This window comes from Lactuca virosa, chromosome 8 (genome assembly GCF_052849685.1).
Source record: "Lactuca virosa cultivar CGN04683 chromosome 8, Lactuca_virosa_CGN04683_v6, whole genome shotgun sequence".
Taxonomy (NCBI): Eukaryota; Viridiplantae; Streptophyta; class Magnoliopsida; order Asterales; family Asteraceae; genus Lactuca; species Lactuca virosa.
In genome coordinates this window covers 191,373,946-191,398,538 of record NC_136433.1, presented here as the reverse complement: position 1 = coordinate 191,398,538, position 24,593 = coordinate 191,373,946, and the positions used below count along the sequence as shown (strand labels likewise).

At 33.7% G+C, this 24,593-nt stretch overlaps 1 protein-coding gene across 2 annotated transcripts; it reads left to right on the top strand.

Annotated features, from left to right (window-relative positions):
• Positions 1-5,052: 5,052 nt before the first annotated feature.
• Positions 5,053-10,132, top strand: LOC145134510 (Transducin/WD40 repeat-like superfamily protein). 2 transcript variants are annotated; one of them, XM_079069345.1, is made up of 17 exons: positions 5,053-5,157; positions 5,309-5,527; positions 5,691-5,799; positions 5,925-6,302; positions 6,391-6,446; positions 6,538-6,784; positions 6,862-6,917; positions 6,986-7,223; positions 7,327-7,490; positions 7,578-7,720; positions 7,817-7,918; positions 8,001-8,133; positions 8,257-8,343; positions 8,420-8,581; positions 8,667-9,133; positions 9,211-9,394; positions 9,598-10,132. In XM_079069345.1, exons 1-17 carry the CDS (start codon positions 5,110-5,112, stop codon positions 9,997-9,999), a joined length of 3,195 nt encoding a protein of 1,064 aa, XP_078925471.1. In that variant the 5' UTR covers positions 5,053-5,109; the 3' UTR covers positions 10,000-10,132. The 2 variants fall into 2 exon arrangements, with proteins under 2 accessions (XP_078925471.1, XP_078925472.1); XM_079069346.1 differs by having other exon boundaries at positions 5,118-5,157; positions 5,301-5,527.
• Positions 10,133-24,593: the final 14,461 nt, after the last annotated feature.

The window sequence follows — 24,593 nt, the reverse complement described above, 5'->3', positions numbered from 1 at the left end:
TACCCTAATCTTCTAAACCAAATATCTCATCCAGTACAATTGGTTGCTGGGTGATATACTATGTGGCCTAAAGAGTTTTATTTCTGCATAAAATACAAATTTGGTTCCTGTGTTCTACTCAAAATTACAACTTTGATCCATTTTTGAAAACTTGAAGTCATCTTTAGTTTGTATTTTGTTATGGATATGGTCAATGTGTTTTACTCAAAATTGTATTTCATTGGCAGAGGGATTAAATCGGTAAGCAAATGCAGATTTAAGGATATTTTAGAAAGATTCTGTGAAACTTGCAAATTTGTTCCCTATGGTTTGCTGATTTTTTCCGATGTAGTCCAACAATAACTTTCAAAAGTACGGATATTATCATTTTTTGTGTTTGTTTGGTTGTGGATTTGGTCTAAAGACTTAACAAACATTTATTTTTGTCTGTTAAGTTTGCTACAATGATCATTTTGCCTATTATACATTTTTTTTCTCAACGTTATTACTATTGACATCTTTGTGCTACCACCATCACCACCAATTCACCATTTCTTTCACCAGTGATTTGGGAGAAGGGGTGGATGAGTTGTATGCACGAAGACAACGGGCTAGAGTTACTCACAACGATGGAAGAGATAAATTATCATGTGGAGACAGAAGGTTTTATGAGGAAAGGGAAGAGTATAGGAGACGACTGATAGACATTATGGAGGAGGAATGTGGTGGCCAAAGAAAGTGAGTGAAGGGATCCATGTGTGGATGTGGGTGTAGATCGGTTAAAATGAAGAGAGATATGAGTAAGGTAGTAACTTTAATCATAAACTAATAAGAAATATAATTGTTAGGCGTGTCAAACCCAACAAATATAGGGGTACGATATACTCCAAAATAATCCCACTATATTGCACTAGAAAGGTAGTACAAGGCAAGCAAGGTCGATCCACAGAGACACGAGACAATCAGTCTATACCTGTTTTGCGTAAGATATTTGTTCACAAAAGATTAAGAGGGGGGTTTTGAATGCAATGATTAAACAGATAAATTTAAAACACAAGTGAACAACTAAACGAATGAATTAAGTTCAGATTTTGTAGGGACTCCAACTTCATGTATGACAATCCAGCAATGTGAACCAAAGATGACAAGACATTTGTTTCATTCTATCTAAGTTGGAACTTGAAAGTGTTAACAAGCTCTAACACTTTCCATTCACCACATTAATCAATCAAAACAAGCTCTTTGATTAATCCTAACCTTACCAACATAATCTAAACAAGCTCTTAGAATTAGATTAAAAGATTGCATTAAGCTTATTGTGAATGTTCCCAACAACACCCAATACTCCTCACAAGCTCGGGAGCGTAAGAATGTGTGAAAAGATTTACACTAAATTCATTTATAAGAAATCAATTTAATGCTTGTTACTTAGTTCAATTCACAAAACAATTACGGATTTTGCAAAATGAATAACTTGAATGACCTAACCCTAATTCAAATGGCCAATAAGAATCATTATTAGAACCAAACATTCGATTGAAATAAAATTAGTTTCACTAGATAGAAATTAAACACAAACATCAGGTCATATGATTTGATTCACAACCAAAAAGTCAAAACATGAAATTGGAGGAGTTAGGGTTCTAGCCACACATGGCTAGAACAAGATTAACAAGTTTAAAAGATGAAATTAAGTGCTAAAGTGCTTACAAAGAAGAAATTAAAATGTTTCCCAATGATTAACGGACAAACCCTTGCTAAAACCCTTGAATTCTCCTCTCCAAAAGTGCTCCGGTATGTTCTCTGTGTGTAAAAAATGACCCAATTCCCGTGATATGAAAAATAGGAAAAACTGTCAAAAGGCAGTTTTGGGTCGAACACGACACGTGTTAAAATAGGCTAAACTGACACGGGTCGTGTTCAGCAGTTAACACGGCCCATGTTGATTTGCACTAAACTGACACGGGTCGTGTTCAGCATGGTCAACAGCTTCTTCTTGGTCAAACACGCCCCGTGCTCACTTTTCAGTGTAAATCCAACACGCCCCGTGTACCCCTCTGACTCCGAATCCAAACTTGATTTTTCCAACTTTTTCGTTCTTCGCCCGATCATCCCGAAATCTTCACCAATGCTTCCCGGAACCTCCCAAAGCGCATTCCAAGCTCCGATTTACCTGAAAAAGACATGAAAGTGTGCAAATAAGGTTGTTCTAGAGATTAACATGAACATGATGAAATGCAAGAAAAAGGAAGAACAATTAAGCTAAATAGATGCATGAAATGGGACTAAAAGGTGTGCAAAAAGGTGCACAAATTGCACCTAACAATAATATAAAATTAAAATATCCCGTTAAGTTTATAAACCAAATCCACAACTAAAATAGTTTAAAAAAACCATCTCTACAATTTTAAAAGTTACTGTACCCAACAACGAAATCAATATATTACATAGACTAAGGTGGTGTTTGTTTTTTATTCGCAGATCTTCCTGGCCTCTTCTGTCTGCGCGGCGCAGACCACGCGCAGACATTAGCTTTCGCAGACTGTTTGTTTTTTTAAAGACCGCAGACCTAAAAATGTCTGCGCGTCCTCTTTTTGGCGCAGATGTGGACCCGAGTCTTCTAATATCTTCAGACATCTTTTAGCCTAAAAAAACACATATACTTTATTTTATTTTTTAGTTTTTTTTATATTTATTCCAACTTTATTAGTGATAAACAATTTGAAAAAAAAAAGTTACAATACTTAAAAAAAAAGTTCAACGACAGAAACATGATATTTTTGACAAATTTATAAATAAAAGTTTATTATAATAATAGTCATTGAAATTGTTTATATAAATATGAAAAAAAATATATATTTTTATATTTTTTGTGCCAAATTTTATAAAACATTATTTAATAAAGCATCGTCAATTTCTTAGAAAAAATATTTATGATACGTTTTTAATTGATTTAATTGAAAAAATCGAAGTTTATTTCCATTCATTTATATATCAAATTCTTTGATTCCTAATTACAATGTTTAGACATAACTTTACAACCAAAATTGTTGGTTTTTTTTTCAAATATATACGTTAATTTGTACCATTTTAATTTTTACTTTTTATACAATAATACTAAAAGTTGATTTAGATTTGTTAATTATTTATAACAAAGTCATAAATATATTAAAAAATCACTTTGTAGTTTAAAAAATCAGTTTATTTAGATTTTATTTTATTTTAGTAGCCTACAGATGTTAAAAAAACAAACAATCTTTTTTTTTCAGACTGCAAACGTTTGGTCCACCTCTTCTGCTACAGATGTCTACAGATGTGGTCCACAGACTGCAGACATTTTGCCTCAGAAAAAATAAACAGCACCTAAGTTTGTAAGTTTGTAAGTTTGTAAGGTCAAATCTTAATAATCAACCTCAAGGAGAGTTTATTATTATTATTATTATTATTAGTTTATCATTGCAGTGAGTTAATTTTTGGATCAATAATACAAAATGGTTAGATTTTATTTTACTAAATCTTTTTTTGAGTTTTGTTTAACAATGTTTCATTATACTTTTTCTTATTTAACCTTTAAAATTTTATTACTGACTACTTGTTTTATATCATTTTAATATCTATAGTTAAATGTTAAATTTGATCATATAATAAATATATGATCATCATATTACTTTTATTTAATATTATTGTAAAGTCCTTTTTAATTTACACATGTTTAAAATCAACAAATTATATAAAAAAGCTTTATAAATTACTTTACAAAAATATGGTAAATTAATTATATATATATATATATATATATATATATATATATATATTAAAATTCTCCTACCTTAGCTATAGTAAAGTTGGTGACTTTTAACATGTTTGGTCCACATATTTGCTGTATATCACAATCGGTCCAGTTCTTCATCGAAATTGCCATTTGATCCTTCCTGCTCAATGTCACTGCTTTTTTTTTCCTAGATTTCCTCTCCTTGGTTTGAGAGCCCTCCTGTACACGTGGTGGCGTTGGGATATCCACTGTGTACGTGTTTTCCATTCGACCTTCTCTCTTCTCTACTCACCGATTCTCCTATACTCCACCGCTCCTTTCCTCCAATCATTCAACTCCACCGCCATCGCATATGAGTTCCAGAAATAGCGGGGATCGATTTCGCCTTCCGCCTCCTTCTTCCCGACTCCCTTAGTCGCACCCTCCATTATCTCTAAAATCTTCAATCTACACAAACGGAAGTTACATATCGCTTCTGTATCTGTGTCCTTGAATTTTTTGGATCATTGTTCCGATAATCAGAGAAACATTCGAAGACGTAGAGATTGGGGGGTTCGACAAGGAAGAAGGAAGAAGCAATAACTTACACCGACACTCCTGTTGTCTCCGCCCTTCGCATCGCCACCTCCGGTTATCTCACCGCTTCCATTAATATTAAAACACTCCAACCAACCCAACAAAAAAACAACGGGTAATATTAGAATGAAATCAAACATGTACGAGGGTAATGATGGGCTACTTAATAAAAAGATAAACTGGCCACTAGAGCGAAATGTTGTTTTTATAACAAATCACGTCAATGATAAGATAAACTCGCCACTAAAGCTTGCGGGGATGGCTTGGTAAGCAAGCAAACACTTATGTAGGGGTTATCTCCTAGTTCTCTTTTTTTTCTTATCAAAAGAAGATTGATGAAAGAAATAAAGATACCACGTTTCGTTCGCAAACAAGGTAGCAACATGATGGACCTATGACGAGATTGAATTCTATGCCCTCAAGAATTCATAATTTTTTAAAGTGATGAATGATTAGAAATTATTTAAATTAATATCATTTGACAAAATTAATGAAAAGCTGATAAATAAAACAAAAAATTATAATTGACATCGATTATTGGTGTTGATAGTCTCACGACAAACAAATCCTTTTATGAAGCAAACTTTGCAATCAATTTTTTTTTTTTTTTTTTTTTAAATATTTTTACCATTTAAAATAAAAAAGTTATAACGGTAAAATATCAAATTCAAAAACCATAAAACGTGGGGCAGTATCTTTTTTATTTGCATTTAATTCCCGCTTCATTCACTCATAAAACACCTACTGAAAACCCTCATTACCTTCAGTTCTTCAACACGAACATGAAGCCAAATCGCAAACTCAAGAAACCCCAAACTTCTTCTTCCAAGGTAATTACCCACTTCTTCTATTCATCATGCTCTAATCCATTTCAAATACGCTTCACATTTGATATAATTTATGTCCGAGGGTTTGTTTTCATCTGAAATACTCAAAATGTAATTTGTTGGGAAATGTTTGTATGTATTTTGAGATCTGCAGTTCGATTTGGAAGAGATTATCGGATTAACGGTGAGGAATGGCAACGGGTTGGCTTCCAGCATTTCCAATTCCAAGTTTGTATATATGGCTGGGTGTGTTGTAGTGCTTTACGACATTGATTTAGGGACTCAATCGCACCTAATGGTGTCCAATCGTTCGCCTAAGCCTTTGAGCTGTGTTGCTGTCTCTCACGATGGAAGCTACATTGCAGCTGGAGAGGTCTTTTTCCATCACTGTTCTTGAACACTGTGCTCGACTTTTGTAGCATAAATAATCCTGTAGTTGACTGGAACTTCTGTTTGTGATAGCTTAATGAATATCAATTTCACTTCTATTTGGCACTTATACTTTGTTTGTCTTGTATTAATTACATCATTCACAGTCAGGACAGCAACCTTCCATAATAGTCTGGAGCTCTGCAACTATGGCTTCTGTTCCAGAACTTAAAGGCCATCGATATGGTGTAGCTTGCATGGCTTTCTCACCTGATGGTTAGTTGAAACAAGTCAGTTATCTCTCTAATATCTTTCTAAATATACTTTTTCTAACATGTTTCTCAATATTCTGCTCCTTCATTAACTGCAGCTTCTTCTATATGATCTTTTAAAAAATCCAGGTAAACATCTTGTATCAGTTGGAATCCCTCAAGATGGATACCTATGCCTTTGGGATTGGCGAAGTGGGACACTAGTTAAAAAGCTGAAAGCATGTTCATCTTTCTCTGCTGTGGCATCAGTTACCTTTTCAGCAGATGCAAATTTCATATTGACTGCTGGAAAGAGGCATTTGAAAGTATGGACAGTTGGACTTCCTACAAAATCTCAACCTAAAACTAAAGCAGTATCACTAACAATGCATGGAAAAACTGTTGATCTTGGTCATCGAAAAGGTTGCACATTTATAGCTATTGCTACATCTCCATTTAAGACTAATGGGAATGGAGTGGATGTCAAGGGTGGTGAACCTGTAGTTGTTTATGCTTTAACAGATTCAGGTGGATTGTTTGCATTCCTTTTTCATGAATTCAATCTGTTCCACTTTGTGTTTGCATATCTAAATTGTTTTCCCTCTTTGGCTTGCAGGTGTTTTATGCCTTCTACATGGTGGGTTGGCAATTACACATTCAGTGGATCTAAAGGTAAATGATGTTGCATGTACATCTAGACACTAATGCCTTAGTATTGTTATTGTATTATTGTATATAATAATTATCATTATCAAACTATTAGGTTGAAAAAGGCTATGGATTATCAGCATCACAAGAGTTCATAGCATGTGCATGCAATAATGGCGTTGTAAAACTATACACTCATGGTTCCCTTGAATATGCTGGAGACTTGCATTATAGTGAACAAAAACAAAATAACATGACAATGGATACACACTGCCAATTAAAAGTCTCTCAAGAGGGAATTCAACAACTGCCTACCTTTCCAGATGCAATAGCTTGCCAATTTTCTACCTCAAGAAAGCTTGGTAATGTTTCTACTTTATTAACTTTTCAAGAATCAAGAAAGAGATGAAGAATCATGTTTATGTTTTCTATTTCTCAGTGGTGGTTTACAGAGATCACAGTCTCTATATTTGGAACATACATGGAAAGTACGAGGTAATTGCTCATTCTTTTCTCTGTTTATACAGAAATTCGATTCAATAATCAATTGTTATGTTGTTTAGGCTACCAAATGTTGTGTGCTAGTTTCACATGGTGGATGCATATGGGATATCAAGAATCTTTCATGTGAAAACAATCATGATTCTTCTCTTGCATGTGTTGCTAGAGGTTGCACTGGTGGAGTTTCCTTTGCAACATGTTCATCAGATGGTAGTATCAGATTATGGGATCTTGCTTTGCAATCTTTATCAACAGATCAACATCCTCCCATTAATGAACCACTTGCCACTTCATGTTTAGGTAACAACTAACAACTAACAAACATCATATGCTTTTAAGGGTTTTACTCCAAATTCAAATTCCTTTGTTTGATTGTGAATTCATTCATTGTTTTTCTCTGCAGTTAGTTGTGGGACTTTTGAAAGAGAATCAGTAGTATCAGGTGTTCTCACTCAAGGGTATCGATCTATGGCAGTTAGTTCAGATGGAAAGCATCTTGCTGCTGGTGATTCTCATGGAAACCTGCATATTTTTAACCTAAACACATCTCACTATACATGCATACAGGTTTCAGATTATAAACTTATTATAATTTTTAAATATACCCTTTTTCCCAATTTCCATAATCACATGGATCGGCTATTCGGCTTGCAGAATGTTCATGAAGGAGAAATTCTTTCCTTGAATTTCAGCTTCCCAATTGAGAAGAAAAATGATTCTACTCAGGATTTAGAAAGCTACTATTTTCTTGCTTCAGGGGGGAGTGATAAAATGATACATCTTTTTGATGTAAACAGGTTTGACCTGTGTCACTTTTACCCTTGATATAGTTCTTCAAACTTCCATTCATGAATTTGAATCTTTATATTCTTTCTCTGTTTCTCATATCTCAGGAGTTTTGATCTGATTGCAAGTGTTGGTGATCATTCATCTGCTGTGACTTCAGTACAACTGATTTCACATGGGAGCAAACTTATTACTTGTACTTCTGATAGGTGATTTTCTAATTTCTATTTTGTATTATATCTTATAGTGTTTTACTTCTGAATTTAATGTATTTTTTTATTTATTATCAAGGTCTTTAATCTTCCGTGATGTTGACATCAGCAATGATTATAATATTTCTCATTCACATCAGCAAAAGACATCTCATGGAACTTTTGACATAGCCATTGATCCAATCACACATACTGCTGTTACCCTTGGACAGGTAAGCTTTAAAAAAACTTGAATTGAAAATTTGTTAAATGCAAGAAATAGCAATGTACTTTCATTGAAATAGTTTTTATTTATTTTTTTTATTTTTATTGATCAAGTTAATTTAATACTATAGGATAAGAAGATAAACATGTTTGATATTGCTTCTGGGGAAGTAATTAGATCATTTAAACAGAGTGAAGATTATGGGGACCCAATAAAAGTAAGTATTTTTTTATATTTTCAGCATGGATTTATAAATTTATTTGATTTCATTTAATGACGAATTTGCCCCTCAGGTTGTGTTGGACCCAAGTTGTAGCTATGTGGTGTGTTCTTATTCTGATAGATCTATCTGCATGTATGATGTAACCAGTGGAGAAATTGTTGCACGTGCAATGGGGCATGGTGATGCCATTAATGCCATCATTTTTTTACCTGACTGCAAGCATATAGTCTCTGTGAGTATATAAAACTTCAAGTGGAAGGGTATTTTAGGAAATTGTTGCGTTTTTCTTACTATTAACTTTATTGATTGTTTTTCAGGTAGGAAGTGATAGCTGTATATTTGTTTGGAAAGTTCCTAGTCTTATGACATTAAGAATGTTGCAAAGAATGAATGGAAATTCATGCCCATTGTCCCCAAGTGCTATTACTCAACTCCCATCTGTCAATCAAATTAAATTTAATAAAGAAAAGTATCTCAGATCGCAAGCCACAGGTGCAAATTTCCTAAAATGCCCTCAACAACAGACATCATCTGCGTTCAGATTTAGCGTATCCAGGCTTCCACACTGGGCAAAATCAAAAGTCACGAGTCCTTTGGTTATTCCCATGGACCCGATATCATCTGAACATTCTTCTCCCTCAAAATCTAGCACTTGCGTAGAAGATGCTGACGTGGACTTTGCATTAGCGTTACAATTACATACACCACGCAACAATAGTAATACAGACTCAAGGAAGAGATTGTCGACAAGTTCATCTGATGCGAGCAATAGCAAAGATTGCAGGTATTTTTTTTTGTTTTTTAATTATTATTGAGAAGAGAATAATCATCAAGTGAATTTACAGTTTTGCCCTTGTACAGGAGCTTTGCGTTGGATAAACGATGGGTGACTATTCATACTGTATGTTTAGATGTATTAAATTCTCCCGGTGTTTACAGCCTCATGAAGGAACAAAAGACGCCTATGAAAAAAAGCTATTCAGGAAGGTTTTCTATAACTGACCATGAAGATTCCGGAAGGGGTAGTAATACCCAACATCAACAGGTATACAGATAAACATTACTCCTATTCTCCATGACAAAGGGTAAAATGGTCATTTAACGACGATTTGTTGGGTCTAAAAAAGAAATTATACAACCTGTTCTTAAGTCTTGACTAGTCTAGCTATGATCTCTAGGGCTAGTTTTAATGATGAGGATGGGAAGGGCATTCCCGTCTTTTACACAAATTTATGTATATGTTGGCAGGACATGGTAAGAAGCTCAAACTCAACAACAGAACATGAAATGGAAAACATCAAAGACCAAAAAGATGATAATGACATGAAAAGAAACGAAAAACAAAACACATTATTCGATGCTTGTAAAGAAGCATTAAAAACATTAGAAGTCTCAAGCAAGACTACCCTCGACTTATTTTCTAAACTAACACATGAGAATCTTGAAGGACAAGAAGGTAATTTTTACAGTGAGGCAGCAGAAATGCTTCCATCGATTGCAAAAAACGTGAATGAAATTGCGAAAATTGTGAGTTCATGTGGGGGAGATAAAGTGGAAATCCCAGGGTTTGAACCATTGTTGGGAAAGTTTGCTGAGAGTTTGTCTCAAAGGGTAATTGAATTACTAAAGGAAAACTGCCCAAATTTATGATACAATAAAAATTGTATATGAACACTTTTTAGTTTTTTTGGTAGTTACTTTTCCCATATCAATACTTTTGATTAATCACTGTGTTTGACATATATCAATACTTTCGGTAATGATAATTAATTTACTAAGGTAATAAGATGTGAGGTTTCAAAATTGAAAATTCACTATCTACCAATAATCATTTGTATTTTTTTAGAAAAGTAAAAAATTATTGGAAATATTTTGACATTGATTTTTTGTCTCTAACATGAAAGAAAAGTAAAAGGCGATATATGATTATCTTTAGCTTTTCACCTTTCAATTTTTAAAGAAAAAGAATAATAGTGAGCGATGATTTTGATGCAATTTTTTCAATATTTAATTCTATCTTCTCATTTAAACGTTTTTCTTACAAATTAATGGTAATTTTTTTTCCAATCATGAATTTCATGATTAATTATAAAAAATGTTTGTATTACTTTTGTTTAATTTGTAGAATTATGTGCATGTATGGATGTATATATGTATGTGTATATAAGTGGGGTAATATATAATGAAGAATAATAATTAAAAAAACATCATAATTTGTTATAATGGCAATGCATTGACAAAATTCTTAGTATCTAAGCGTGCGTGTTTGATAGCCTTCCATTATTTCATCCCCATCATCATCAATCATCTAATTAATATTCCTTTCTGAAACAAATTTATAATTTCCAATCCATTTTTAATTATTTAAAACGAACTGTCACTTTCATCTAAGTAAATGCAATATAAAGATCTATAACATGGACTGGGACATTGTCTTCAAAATATATTTGATTCATAAATGTGTATATGTTAAAAGCTTTTTTATAAGGACAAAGTAAAATTAAATGTAAATATCCAAAATATAACTATGCATAACAAAATGGAATCTATATTGTGTTGATACTGTATGGTTCTCAAATTAAGATATTGTAGAAAAATAAATTGTTGTAATGTATGAAAGAAGAATAAAAACAGAAAAACAGAAAATCGTGTTAGCTTATATGTATTTGATGTATTTCTATGTACTGGGCTCTTCAACAGCTAAAAACAGTTCTTCTAGTCACATGCCAAATCTAGAATAGATAACCATATGGTTCTTAAATTAAGTGAAGACAATAAAAATGAAAAAAACAACAATACTTGTGGTGTATCGGGCCATATATTTTGAAATATATAAACATATATCTAATACTTATATTAAAGCTCTTCAAATTATGTCCATTGAGGTTTTATGTTTTGAACTATTTGTGTAGTTGTATCATTATTAATACATGACACTAAACTATTATTTAAAAATTATAATTCATTTTGTTGCATATATCAATATTTATCAACTTCATTGCTGAAAATGCACCTTCCATACAAGTTTCAAGAGAAAATAAACCTTATGAAAGATTATATGTTTCTTTTCTTTGACCATATTTTTACAATACTATAAGATAAGTCTTAATTTTTTTTCGAGGAAGCTCCTAAAAACTTTTCTATAAAAATTCTATATAAATAAGAAAATATAGAAGCAAATGTAGAAAATTAGAGAGTGTAGTTGCATTTCTGTTGTCTAAAAATGGTTATGAAGATGCTATATTTATAGACGAAATTATGTAGCGTCATTCAAACCATTAAATTGGAACACAAAGATTCTAAACAAAATCAATGTTTAATTTTGTAATTTAATGAGTTTAAAAACTAAAATCGCATTAAAGATTCAGTTATGAAAAAGAAAATTTCGGTATCTGTCCAAAGAGATCAGATTTCCAACATGCAGAATCTAGTAGATGAATTTGTGGCCTTCATCAAGTCCATCAATCCTATATATCTTACAAAACTCAACTTTATCTAGCAGTATATGTCCATCTCCTCTAAACATGTTTTCATCTAATGTTGAAGAACAACTAGATAGACTACAAGAACATATCCACATCATTCAAGCATCACAAGACAAAATGTGTAAAGTAAAATTATTGAGGCCTTTGAAAAGTATACAACTGATTTGGAGAAGACTTTAAAGAAACTATATGACAATGTCACTGGTTTACAAGATAATATTTCCTCTACAGTTCTACTAACATCATATTAGTCATTCAAGCTTTGGAAAAAGAAATGTGAAGAGTCTAAAAAGGCCATGATACATATATTATAGCTATGTTTTATATATATATATTCATGTATACATAAAGCATGCAAATATAAAAAAAAAAACAAAAGGAATAAAAAAAAGGAATTACATGAGTTTGTGATCCCTAAAGGGACGAATAGGATATAATTGAAAACGACTGGGTAGGCATATGGGAAGACACACACATAAATATTCAAAAACAAAAACAAAAACAAAACAAAACAAAACATAAAAGAGAGAAGGAAAGCGAAATGAGAGAAACTGGCGTGAATTGCTTTTGCTTTTTCTTCAACTCCACAGGAATCTTTAGAAATCCTGCTTTATTCCTAATAATAATTCATCCAAAACAAATATTTTATGTATAAAAACTTATATACTATTAAACTTTAATATGTTTATATAATAATTAAAACTTTTAGGGGCTATTTGATATACCTCTTATCGGATATGGTATCTGACTCGGTCAGATTCAGACTGTTTGATATCACATTTAGAAGGATCTGACTCGGTTCTGGATCCTCTGATATGCCTCTTACTCAGTAAAATTTATAATTGTATCTGATTCATTCAGATTTTAACTCCCTCGGTAACTATCAAACAACCCCTAATTAAAATCTATAACATAAATTAAACTAGTTGTCATGATTTTTATTTAATCACAACTAATGTACATCTATGAATTTGGGTAACATTTTAATATATATATATATATATATATATATATATATATATATATATATATATATATATATATATTCAATCTAAATGTAAGTTTAATTACATATAATCAATTTTTAACTTTTTAAATTTTTTTTTGGATAACTTAACATTGTATAAGACTTTTCATTAGTTGCTTAAATAATTAAAAATGATCAAATATTCAAATACTCATTATTGATTATTAATCTAAAAAAGCAATAATGTATCTAGATATTGTCTTCTACATCTATTTTATTTCATTAAAAAATTGTTTAATTACGAGCCAATACATATAGCTTTACCTATATCAACTTAAACAAAATCTTATTGGTGTTCAAGTTTTTGCTGATAACTATTATTACTTTGATACTAAAATAAAATTTTAAAATAAACTTAGGGATTTAACCCACGTGTTACGGTGTTATAGGTTAGAGCATAGAGGAATTTGGGGTCCTCTAAATGACCCAAAAATCACGCCTACGCCACCGATAAGCCAATAGTAATGTGGTTATGAATGTTTAGTAAATCAGTTGAATGCTGTTAATTGGTAATTGAAATATATAAATATTTTAGTGTTCGATAAAAATACTTAAAAACTTTTAAAACAAACCATTGATTAAAAAAAAATTAAGCCAATTTATAAAATTATAAAGGGTTTTTGTCATAAAAGCCCCAATTTTACACAAAAAAACCAGTTATGCCCAAAGTCGTTTTTTTGCCACAGATGCCTCAAATACCGGAAAATTGGTTCAGTTTTGCCCTTTACCCTGATTTTACCTTCTATGGCCGGTAGCCCACATGGTCTTCTTCTCAAACCCTCTCTGCCTTCACCACCATCTTCGATTTTGCCCTTCACCACTGTCTGCTTCTTCTATCGACAGGATCCAAAGAAACAAGAAAAAAATTCTCACTCTCCAAAATCGATTGAAGGTTCTTCTTCCTCTTCTGATTTCGATCACCAATAATAGGTGGGGCTTGGTTCTCGATTGAATGTATATGTATGTTTGAGTTCTGAATTTGGTATCGAAGGGACGAGTTTAGGAGCGCAGGACTTCACATTCATGGTTTGAGTTGGTCAATTATAAAGAGCAGAAAGGGGAATGCCAAAGAGGATAGAATCAAAGATGGTCTTGATGCGATTTCCAACTTTTCTTTAGCGAAAAATCTCTTTGGGAGTTATAGTAACAGTTAACGGTAAGCGATAGGGGAGGTGAGGCTAGAGGAATGGAGCAAACCCTACGTCTAATCACCAATACTTGGACCTGCTTGGGGACTGATTGGTTCCCCTTAGGTGGATTGGTCCCAGCAAGGCTATCTGTCTACTTGGCTCTAGTTGTAGGCCTTTCGCTTTTCTTTTTTCTGTAAGAGGATCAATGGGAAAAGGAATTGAATTCTTTGAGTTCTGAATTCAATTGAAGAAGGTTTGGGTTCTGAATCGTGTTTCCAAAATCTTGTTTCAAGAACAGAAAAACTTGTTTGATTTCTGAATTGTGTTTGAATTCTTCTTGTTTGAGTTCTGAATCTGAAATCTTTTCCTTCTTTGAGTTGTTCTGAAAATCTTCTTTGACTTCTGAATTATTGCTTAAATGTGTGTGTATGTTGGTGTTTCAGTTAAGAAACCATATGTTTTTGAGTGGAGAAGATGATGGTGGTGTGATGATGGGTTTCTGTGATGGAGGGATAAGGGTGGCGTTGAGTGGTGGTGGATGATGGATGGTAGTGGTGGTGATGGTGGATGATGGACGGTAGTGGTGGTGGTGGTGGTTTGTGTGTGGCTGATGGTGGTGCTGGTAGCAAAGGGCGGTGGTGGTGGAAAAGTGTGGTGGTGGAGGTGATAAGTAAATATAAGGGCTTCTATGACAAAGGTGACTGGCCCCTAGAAGGTAAAATCTGGCTAAGGGGCAAAAGTGAACCAATTTTCCGGTACTAGAGACATTTGTAGCAAAAAAAAAACGACTTTGGGCATAACCGGTTTTTTTGTGTAAAATTGGGGGCTTTTATGACAAAAACCTAATTATAAGTCTTTTATGTTAAACGCTACTTGTGAAAAAAAATTAAGTCAATTTATAAAATTATAAAAGTCTTTTATGTTAAACGCTATTTATGAAGTATATTTTGGATTTAAAGCCTTTTGTTTTAGCTAAAAATTAGAAGCTCTAATGAAGAACAATTTAAAAAAAAAAAAAAAAAAGCCAAAAGTAGCTTCCAAAAAATGAGTGAGTTTGTTTTAGGGCAATATAACAAAAGAATATCACTGTGTTATAGTTTAATAATCAAGTTTTTTGCTTTAATTTTTATGATTAAACTCTTATATTTTATTTGTTTATATAAATATTATAAATACAATTGGTTTTGTGGATAAAGTTATCTATTTCCAAGATGACAAATGAGTGTAAAAATTTATCATTAAACTCCTAAAAGGATTAATAAATAAAAAGATAAAAATATATTACATTTTATTGTATTTTATCCTACTTCTAGATATAAAAATGAATACGATTTATTCCACTAGCAAAGACATGACATACAATCCTTTACAAATGATTACATTCATAAAATTTGAACATTTTTACCTATTGTTTTAAGCATACATGAATGGAGAAGCTGATTTGATAGTGTTGTTTCTTTAAAAAAAAAGAGTGCAATAATGCATGCATGTTTTTATATAATAACTTTAGGACACACTGTAAGAAAATATTATTTATTTATAAAATTTTCCAATTTAATGTAATGTGAATAACAAATCGAAAGATCATTTGGAACTCATATGCAATAAGATTATGGGTAGAAGTTTGTAGACTGTATAATGAATTTCGAACTTGAAGAGGTTTAATGAGACTTCAAAATCTTTTAACAATAAATGTAAATAATGCATACATGTTTTTATATAATAACTTTAGGGCACACTGCAATACGATTATGGGTAGAAAGTTTGATAACCATTTATGTAATAATTTACAGAAAAAGTGTCAAACTTCAAAATCTTTTAACAATAAATGTAAGTTGTCATCAAATAACCTTTGACCTAACAATATCAATGTTCGATTGATGTCTCTCAGTCCAAGATTGAAAGTTCAAATCTCGTTGAAGACAATAATATATTAATTTAGAAGAGTAGTGAATTCGAGTTAACCGTTAAAAACAATAAAAATAAATTGTCAACAGAGTATACGAGGGCATCACAATCAATATAAGAGACAAGGTAAATATATAAACCAACTCTAACTATTTAAAACATATCATAAAGTCTTCAAAAATCCTCAAATGCTCCTCCATCTTCGATACCCACTAAATAATATATTATGAGTACATTTCAAAATATTATATTATGCTTGGGAAACCTAATGCGAATATCATGAGAGTAGACAATCAAAGATGGTATTTAAAAGAACTCAATTTATATATAAGTCCCAACATATTTTCTTCAAAACATCAATAAAACTTCAAAAACTTCACCACTCAGGGGAAAACGGTGCAACTAGTAAAGTATGTTGTTATTAATTTTAAAACTTCAAAGATTATCAAAAAAAGTAAACAATGTATATGAAATGTAATGCATGAACTTAATTAAGTTTCCAAACTCCAATTCTTTTATAACTTAGAGTCATATCTATCAGACTATCACTCTTAAAGGACTCCTAAGGCTCCCCAATGAAAAATTAATAATTGAAGCATATGTTGATGGATCTTGAGGATCCTTAAACAACATTGAAGAGACATCAGAAGCAACAATTTTTGATCCTCAATTGGTTCGAAACCGGATATATGAACAACCTATCTAACACAACTTTAGTATACGAGAAATCATACCTTTTAGGGTGGTAGAAACCCTCGTAGATCCTTGATTGTTTGATGAGAGCTAAGAATCTAACGTAGAACTCCTCTTTTGTAGTTGCACCCAAGGCACTCAAATCAGTAACACCTGACAACAACCCATGCAACGAACATCATGAACGAAACTCCAAAAATCCGAATTTGTTGGAACTGCAGGCACCACGTCGTGACAATGAAGCCACCATGACGTGACATCGTGATTTTGAAGAGGTATGACCAAATTTTCTCTAGGGTTTTGAGTAAAACTCATCAACATAATTCGTCCACATGCCTCTCTATTTATAGGAAAAAATATAAAACCCTAAAAGATAATTATCTAGTCAACTAATAATTATCCATATATATGGTATTTATCTGACTACTTAAATTATCTTATTTTATCCTCGAGAACATTCTAGAACTTCTGGATTTCGTTTAATTAATTAAAGACTATTAAGTAATTAACAAATCAAGTCCCTATAATTTTCGCATGTCATTTATTGCTTATTTATGTCCTTGCATGTAACCCAAAATGACCCTACTATTAATTTTAATATTACCAATTGTTGGAATTGTGTTGTAACGATGAGCACCAATCTCCATCACTACCACTTGCACAAGTTACCAACACTATATGGTATAACATTCACTAGTAATGAGTAGAGAGTATACAACCAAATGTGTCTGCCATACTCATAACACAGAGTCATGATATAGCCCTTAGATAAGTGATCAAATATTCATTTGTTTCTTCAAGATATCTATATGAACGTGAGACATGGATATAGTCAATCTCCAACATTCAAGATTCTGTTTCCCGAAACTGACTTGTGTCTACCAAAACAATCTGCATAATTGATCTATCAAATTCAGTCTGAGCACGACCATGCATTTTAATGTCAACACCAAATTATCGAGGGGCCCAACGATATCGACTCCAACTACTTAAAGAAGACGTGAACAAATAAACTTTGACTACATAGATTCCTCCTATTCCTCATGTCATATCTAGCCAAACCTTGTATGATTGCCATTTACGAATAACGTTGGGGAGAAACTAAGACACAACAGATTGTAGGAGAAAATCTCATGCATATCCATTTGAAGAATATATGATATTATCATCTTAGAATTATTTTGTGACAGAATCCATGAAGTAATCTCTAAGTGCGGGTTACTCCAATACCTTAAAATCTCCATTTAAAGTACTCATGAGTATTGGTCACAAACATTGTTATGTTCATCCCCATGAACAATCTACCAATGCTCTATGATAATCTTAAATCACTACTTACTTACAAGAGTTGGACCGATTGTAGAAGTTTGAATAAATTAATATTTTAGAAGTAGTTTTAAACTTGCAAAAGTGGAACACGGAGATAATCTAACTGAGTTGACTGATCTCCATCAAATATTAAGTCCTCCACTTAATAATCACCAGATCAAATAGAGACCAGAACTGCATCAGTTCCTAAATTAAAACAAACTAAACTAAAAGTGCTCAAGTTAATACACATGCAAATCTAATGTCATTAGATCTTTATGTGACTATTAAACTTGATTAAAGCTTTAGTTTAAAGAAATGAATCAACAAGATTCTCTTTAGTTGACTATGATGTCCTCACAACAGTGAAGGTACTTACTGAGTATTTACCATGTGATCTTATGTAACTTGGGATATATACTCGAGTTAAAGTCATCTTTTATTCACAAGAAACTTCAAGAGAATCATCAATGATTGAATACAACACCGAGGTCACTAATGAATTTATTTCAGTCACATAGTTTGTCTTTGCAATCTAGCGTATTGTAATATACTCTAAGTTTATTATCAAATCCACTTAGGTGTATTACTTGGTACTCTTCCAAGCTACTACTTTATTATTTGTTAAGAGCTTGAAATTTGACTGCTAAATGAAAACGTCTCTATTAGTAAAGAACTCACCATCAATGTAACTCTTTCATTGATTTCTTCCATACTATCAAGATTATATCTTTCATCCTTTTAGGATTCCAAAGAATATTCTTGATTCTTGATTCTTTGATTACAACCAAAATGATATTATACGACTTCTCATGCACAAGGCATACGCGTCATTGGATTTTGTCACACCCCCAAACCGAAACGGCAGAAATGTTCAGGGGCGGAGGACGTCATGTACAGTATCACAACAATTATATAATAGTAATCAAAGCAAACACAACCATTACATTGATTGAATATAGTATTTACATCTGTTCAATACATAGTTTGTATGACATCAAAAATTGTATAACAAAAGTATAAAAGACGTGACTCTAAAAGCTTCGTCTTCTCAAAACCTGCGGGTGTACCTGTCTACCGGTTCCCTGAGAATACAAGTGGTTTTGAAAGTGTATCAACATTTAAGTTGGTGAGTTCATAAGTATGTTCTTGTAATGAAATCTTGTCTTTGAATCTGTGAAAATGTTTGTATGTTTCTCAAGAAAATCCAATATTTTCTTTAGTAATGAAAAGTAGTCTTAGACCTCAAGAACCAAATGTATGTTTGTTACTGTATTCTGAAACTGTATATGAAAAGCCTTGTATGTATGCTTGGTTACCACCAACTATTTTGTATTGTATTGTTTTGTATGAAAACTCTTGTATGAAATCCCTGGATACCACCAGTAGTTAAGTATAGTAATCTATTATTAGAAAACCTTTGTATAAAACCCCTGGATATCACCAGTAATGTATAGTATTGTTCTGTATGAAAACCATGGATACCACCATAAATGTATAGTAGTTTTATTACTTAAAATAAAACTAATAGAATAATGGAAATCCCGTAAACAAATGGTTAGTTTATACTGTTGTGAGTTTCGTATAACCATGCTTGATATGACCTAGTGACCTCTACGACGTTCTTCACGCGTCGGAAACGTTATGCCATTTGTCACCCCAGGCATGCCTGCCTAACTATAGCTAGCAGTTCAGGTGTGGGATTGTCAGTCCCGTATAGATCTATACACAAATCTCACGCTCTCCCTCCAGGAGACTCTGGTTATATTGTATAGGATTTAGCTCCGCACCCCGAAGGGGTACAATTGAAGTAGTGCCTCACAACCCTGTATTAACTAGTTTATGTGTAGTGTTATAGTGTTATATTGTACTGGATACTGTACGAATAACTTGTAGAGCAAAAATAATTATACTTAAATAATTATTTAGTATTGTACTCTTGTATCCGAGAAAAATAGTATTGTATACCATAAACTATATCTACCATAGTTTATATGTTTGTTTTCTGAGAAATGTTCATGAATTAGTAAAACCATGTAATGTATCCCAAACTATACCTATTATAGTTTGTATGTATGTTCTTGTTTCATGTATTAAATTCTATAAAAGTTCTGTAATGTTCCCAAACTATATCGACCATAGTCTGATTGTATGTTATGTATTGTACTGAAAACCTTGCAATTATGGTTCTATGTTGAAAACAACCCTTATGCTCGGCATGTTACAAAAGGCATAAAAATATCTGAATATTTTTATAAAATGTAGAAATTTCTCGGTTTGTATCAATTGCAAAAGTTTTTAATTTGTTTGAAAGCGTTTGTATAATAACACAAAAATCCTTGTGTTTTACTTGTATTCCCCCTGAAAACATTAAAAACAGTGAAAATGTAGGGGTATGAACTCATAGATAGTGTGTGCTTACAGCTGGATAACGGACTGAAAAGATGACCCTCGAGTTGTTGTACGTAGAATTAACGGAATCCTAATGATGATTAAACACATAATTGTATTTAAATTAGCGAAACCATTAATTTAAAGTGTTAGAAAACACTTGTCTTTATGTTAGGAATAGTTACCGAAAATGGTGTAAGTGTCAAAGGGGTTTTCGGCTCCAAGGGTGTTCTCGGCCGAAAATGGTTTACGGCCGAAAACTGGTTTGCGGTTCTTCTGGTGTTTTCGGCTCCTTGAAGATATGAAGGTTGTTATTGGTGTTCTTGATGTTCTTTGAGGAAAAATATGAAGATTCAAAGGATTCCCTTTGAAGATATGGACGTTTGTGGATGATCCTTGGGAGAGAATTAAGAGAGTTTTCGGGTGGAAAGGTGAAGAAATGATCAAGTCTTCGGGTGGAAACCTTTATAGCGGTTGGGTTTTCAGCCGAAAAGTGGGTTCTCGGCCGAAATCCGTTTTCGACCCGAGGGTTTTCGGCCGAAAACGTGGTGCTGAACGAGATCAGTTGATTTTTGAGGAAAAATATTAGTTTTTCAAGTGTTTTTGGTTCCAAAGCTTATACAAGTTTTATTTATATATTTTAAATCATTTACTAACCCTCACGAGCATAACGGAATATATAAAATTCAAAATTTTATTTAACGGAATTGACTTTTGTTGATTGGAAAAGTATCGGGTTGTCACATCATCCCCTCGTTAGAAAGAATTTCGTCCCGAAATTCTTTCTATAGAGTACAATCATGGACTAGGAAAAAGATGCCGGTACTTCTGTTGCATCTGGTCTTCTCGTCCCAAGTGAATTCAGGTCCCCGCTTGGCATTCCAATGAACCTTCTGATGGGTTTTATACAAAAGAACATCCTATGTGCTCATGTAAACCCTAAAGCTTGGATCTAGGTTTCTCTATTGTACATGCAATTCATCCAAGACTTAAGAACCCTAGATCTAGCATGTATATTTCGAAAATAACATATGAAAACAGATCTAGATGATTACCTCTTCAACAATGGCTTGAATCTTCTTGTCTTGGAGCTTAGAGTCACAAATGTTACTCCTCTAATGACTTACAAACACCACAAGAAAGAGATGATATTGGAGAGAGTAAGGGAGGCACTAAATCTCGGCTATGGAACTCTCTAGGGTTTCTGGTAGCCGAATTCTGATGCCCTAGGGGTTCTATTTATACTTGAGCTGCTAGGGTTTCAGTCAAAACCCTAATGGACAACTTAGGCCTTAAGCAATCCAAGGAAGCTTCTGGAATAGGGCCCTTATGGCCGAGATTAAGATGGACACATCTTAATTTCGTCCAGGCCTAGTCCATAAGGCTTCTCAACCAAATATTCAACTATCACACATTTGACAATTTAAGTCCCCTTTATTTAATTAATGTCTTTTAGCCACAAAATTAATTCTTAATTAATTCTTGTCTAATATTAATTAAACTATATGATTTATCCTTTAATATATTATTCATATAATATATTAATAAACCATAATAACCTCTCTCTTCATAAATCATCCTATCCAGTTGTTTTGGTGAAGGCGACCCAAAAGGACCATGCACAACTGGGTCAAATACTTACCAAATATAGTTACGGGCTTAGACACTAATCCAACAATATCCCACTTGGATAAGTCTAGTAACTATAGTATAAGCACAATCCGATTAGCAATCGTAGCTCTCAAAGACGTTGCCGAACACTAATCCAACATATTTATTGTCCAACAGTTTGTTTCTCGATCTCTGATTCGTCTGACATAGAACTTAATCGAACACATCAATTCAGTCCTGACCGGGCCCGACACATAAGTCAAACCAAATCATCGAGGGGCCCAGATATCGCTTTTACCCTCTTAGGATAAAAGGAACAAATAAACTTCGACTTATATGCATTTACATTTACTTATCAAATCATGCACACCAATGCGTTTTATAACATCAAGTTACTGATGCGTTTACGCATTATCAATGTATAACCAACTTGCAAATAATAAACCATATATCTAGGTTTTAAGACCATATGATATTATCGTCTTGCGATCACTCGAGATAAATTCCATGAAGTGATACCAGCAAGCGCGGGTCTAATCCAATGCTCAAATCAAATTCATAAGCACTCATGAACGTTGCAGCAAACCTTTGCCATGTCTAATACACTTTAGACAATCTACAAACCAATTCATGACAATCTTCTTTCATACCTACTCCCAAAGTATGAGCGACTGTGGACCTTTCGAATAATCTTATTATTCAGGAAGTCAAAACATGCAAAGTGAAACAATAGGTAAATAATTAACACAAGACAGTAACATTACTTATAAATAATACTCCTTTATTTAATCATCAAATGTCAATTACAATTATCTATTACACGTTTCGAAAACTATCTAATCTAAACTAATATCGTCCTTTAGCCCGATGCTCCTAGCGTGCTGCAAGTGCTTAACCCTACTCAGTCCCTTCGTAAGGGGATCTGTTGGGTTATCCTCTGCCGATACCCTCTTCACTACGAGGAGTCCCTCTTCCACCCGATGTCGAATAAAATGATATTTCCTATCGATATGTCGAGATCTGCCATGATCCCTCGGTTCCTTGGTCAGGCAACCGCTCCTTCATTATCACAGAAAATTTCCATGGGCTCCTTTATGGCTGGCACAACTCCAAGGTCTCCAATGAAGTTCTTCAACCATATTGCCTCCTTAGACGCTTCGCTAGCTGCTATGTATTCTGATTCGTATGTTGAATCAGCTACGGTCTCCTGCTTGGAGCTTTTCCAAGTCACTGCTCCTCCATTAAGGGTAAAGACCCATCCCGACTACTAACGGTAGTTGTCTCGGTCGGTCTGAAAACTGGCGACACTATACCCTCGCACCCTTAAGTCATCACTCCCACCGAGGACTAGAAACCATTCCTTGGTCCTTCGAAGGTACTTAAGAATATTCTTGACTACGGTCCAATGTGCTTTGCTAGGGTTCCCTTGATATCTGCTGACCATGCTCAAAGCAAAGGCCACATCAAGGCGAGTACAAGTCATAACATACATCATTGAGCCAACTGCGGAAGCGTATGGTACTCAGCTCATATCTGCTATCTCGACTTCGGTACTCGGACTTGAGTCTTACTCAACTTGGCATTACTTTGGATCAGTAACTCCCCCTTCTTAGAATTCTCCATACTAAAACGTTTTAGTACTTTATCCAAGTAAGTATTCTGACTAAGTCCTATTAGTCTCCTACTTCTGTTTCTCACTATCCTTATTCCCAAAATATAGGCAGCCTCTCCGAGGTCCTTCATAGCGAAACACTTCCCAAGCCAGGATTTGACTTCCTTCAGGGCTGGGATGTTGTTTCCTATGAGCAGTATGTCATCGACATACAATACGAGGAAGCTTACTATACTCCCACTGGATTTGATATATACACATGATTCATCCTCGCTTCGCAGAAAACCAAACTCTTTGACTTTCTCGTCGAAGCAAAGATTCCATCTGCGAGATGCTTGCTTTAATCCATAAATGGATTTTTCAAGCTTTCACACTCTATTGGGGTGCTTTGCATCGACAAAACCCTCTGGTTGATTCATATAAACATCCTCAGCCAACTTTCCGTTAAGGAAAGCGGTTTTGACATCCATCTGCCATATCTCATAGTCATGAAATGCAGCAATGGAAAGCATCACCCTAATAGACTTTATCTTCGCAACTGGCGAGAAGGTCTCATCATAGTCAACTCCTGGAGTTTGAGTAAAGCCTTTCGCAACCAATCACGCTTTATAAGTGTGCACATTCCCATCCATGTCAGTCTTCTTCTTGAAGATCCACTTGCACCCGACCGTCTTACGACCTGGCACATCGTCAACCAAATTCCAAACTTGGTTGTCATACATGGATTGAATCTCGCTGTCCATAGCCTCTTTCCATTTCGCAGACTCCGAGCCTGCCATGGCTTCCTTGTAGCTGTTAGGTTCGTCCGAATTCACTAGTGTACTATCACTAATGAACATATCCCGTTCTGTAGTAATATGAAAACCATAAAACTGGGGTTGAACCCTAACTCTTTCGGAATGTCTAAGAGGTAAGGACTCGTCAATCGGTTCAACCGGAGTTTCCTCCTTAGGTTGAGCGCCAGTGTTAGAGGTTCCTTCATCACCCGACTCTTGAATCTCTTCAAGATCGATTTGCCTCCCACTGTCCCATTGGCTTATGAGTTCTCGTTCTCGGAAAACCCCTCTCCTCGTAACGAA